This window comes from Propithecus coquereli, unplaced genomic scaffold, assembly GCF_000956105.1.
Source record: "Propithecus coquereli isolate 6110/MARCELLA unplaced genomic scaffold, Pcoq_1.0 Scaffold520, whole genome shotgun sequence".
Lineage (NCBI taxonomy): Eukaryota > Metazoa > Chordata > Mammalia > Primates > Indriidae > Propithecus > Propithecus coquereli.
Genome location: NW_012151064.1, coordinates 93883 through 96304, shown reverse-complemented (window position 1 = coordinate 96304; position 2422 = coordinate 93883). Strand labels below are relative to the sequence as shown.

The following is a 2422-nucleotide window of genomic DNA, read 5'->3' as shown; positions in this document are numbered from 1 at the left end:
TGTTGTATGTATTAAATAGCACATGATTATTTTTTAAACCTATATAAGGTAAGAAGTCAGGATGGCCTCCAAAAAGGGTGTTTCTAGTTTCTGGTGGCCTTTACTTTCTAATAGTTAATTGAAAAAATATACCTTTAGTGTAATTTATTCTTCCTTAGGGAATGTTGGCATGTGAGACTGCCCATTGTTTTTTCTTTTAACCCAATGAGTTTATCTGATGATATGTGTGCTAACACCTCTAATGAGGACTCATAGCCTCTGGCATTTCCTTGTTCAACAAATAAATTATTAAGTTACTTGCCAAAAGTTGGACACAGAGAAAAAAGAAAACAACTCTGAAAATATTGTTCCAACTCAAAATATCATTTTAGTTATGCGTATGTTTGTACATGTGTGTGTATCTGTTTGAAGAGAGCTATTATTTAACTTAGTACGATATTTCAAATACCAATGCTATCATAGTAGTATTGTATTATTGAGAACTTTCTATTTTCTATGTTTTAGGCCTCATGTACTAAGAACTTTTATGCATCATTTCACTTAATCCGCACAAAAAAATCTAAGGATATACAGGGAAGGAAACTAATGTTGGGGGAGGTTAAGAAACGAAAACAGTAACATAGCCAAGGTTAGGCTGCAGTCATAACTATAATGTTATATACCTACAGATAAATTAAAGAGAAATGTAATATTAGCAATAACTCTCTTTTCAGGACATGTTGACCAGCTGTAGTTGATTCATTAAAAAATGGATTTGTTGAACATTTACTCTAGGGCAGACTTGGTAGAAGGAACCAGTAGTGAGACAAACACAGTTATAATGCAGTGTACTAGTTCTAAGACAAAGCTAGTTGTCCTACATGCTGTGGGACTGCATAGGCAGGGCATCTGGTCCATTATTTTGAAGGGCTGGCTTGCAAAAAGAAGTGTTTATGTTAGCACATTTAAAACCATGCTGAGGAAATAGATGCAAGCCAGCCAAGGGAAAAGGGCAGTAAGAGTAGATAGAATAAAAAATGAAATGAAACAAATTTAAAAAGTGTAAGACCTTTTCCTTAAACTGCAACTTGTTCTCTATCACTAGGGAGAAAAGAGTGAGGATAAAGGAACGACAGAAAGGGAGAAGTCTAAAACGGCATGCAGGTTTTGACTTCAACTGGGTGTAGGGTGGTGATTTTCTGAGATAGGATGCACAGGAGGGAGATAAGCAAGCAGATAATTAATTCCATTTTGAATATACTGATGTAAAGTTTTACGGGGTATGCAGTAGAAATGTTCATTGTCGGTTGTATACACTGAGAATTTGCACCGCAAGAGAGAAATACAATATGTATTGAAAATTGAAGCTAAGAATTAAATCTTGGTATGAATATGATACGATTATAGTTAATTCTTCATTTGGTGATGGAATTTGCTTTAAATGCATTATTTACCTTTAGAATAATATACATACATAAACACACTCAAACAATATGTAAATACAGCTTGTGTTATTTGGCCAGATTTATTTTCTCAAGGTATTTTTTTTTTTTCCCATTAGGTTATGAAGGTGAGAATCTGATGAAAATCCTAAAAGACATTGAAAACAGCACAGAAATAATGTTGGACAGGTGGAAGTTTGAAGTCATACCTAATGACAAAGATGAGAAGGGAGACCCAGTGCCTTACAGTATCATCAATAATTACTTTTCCATTGGCGTGGTAAGATTTTCCACTAATTTTCTTTTTTTTTACCTGTCCTGGGTAATCACAGTATGAAAACTCTTTCACGGTGAAAATTTACTGAGTATAAATAATTTATTTTATTTTTATGTCAGCAAAACATCTCTTCTAACAGGTAATAATAAAGCTTATGAATTTATTTAAAGTCAGAGTATCAGCAATTGATAAATTTTTCATGTGTTAAACAAAGGAAAGAAACTATATTCTTTATAATTGGTTTGAATATTTTTGTTACTAAAATGAAGCTTACAATGGTTTTAAGATACTTTCAAGATTTTAGAGTAAATACTAAAGCTCCATATTAGCGAAAACGTGAAAATACTGCATCAAATTTTATCTTACTTTGAGATCCATGTTATATTATTATAACTTACTAAAAATCTACACTAAGTCTATAAAAAGGGCTACTACTATTCTCAAGTGGTTACTAAGTTATAAGGCTGACTTTTTACTTTATTTCTTTTAGAATCTTATACTGAAAGTAAAATATCATTTTTAGTTGAGTTTTTGATATTTTAATCCTCAAGAAATTAATAATTTTAACAGTGGTTATATATGTATTTAGACAATTATGAAGTCTACAATATATTACCATAGCATTACATTCCATTTAATGTCTGTCACTCATTGCAAATTTTGTCATGTCACATTTCTCTCTCTCTCTCCCACACACACACACACACACACACACACACACACA

General features: G+C 32.1%; 1 protein-coding gene across 1 annotated transcript in view; it reads left to right on the top strand.

Moving 5' to 3' along the window:
- The window catches only part of DGKB (diacylglycerol kinase, beta 90kDa), a gene marked incomplete at its 3' end in the record, with an annotated part of 269792 nt that extends 268091 nt beyond the window's left edge, over positions 1–1701 (top strand). Inside the window, exon 19 of the mRNA XM_012656843.1 lies at positions 1541–1701. Within this exon, the coding sequence (XP_012512297.1) occupies positions 1541–1701 (161 nt within the window). The remainder of the gene's footprint in view (positions 1–1540) is intronic.
- Between the last annotated feature and the right edge of the window lie 721 nt (positions 1702–2422).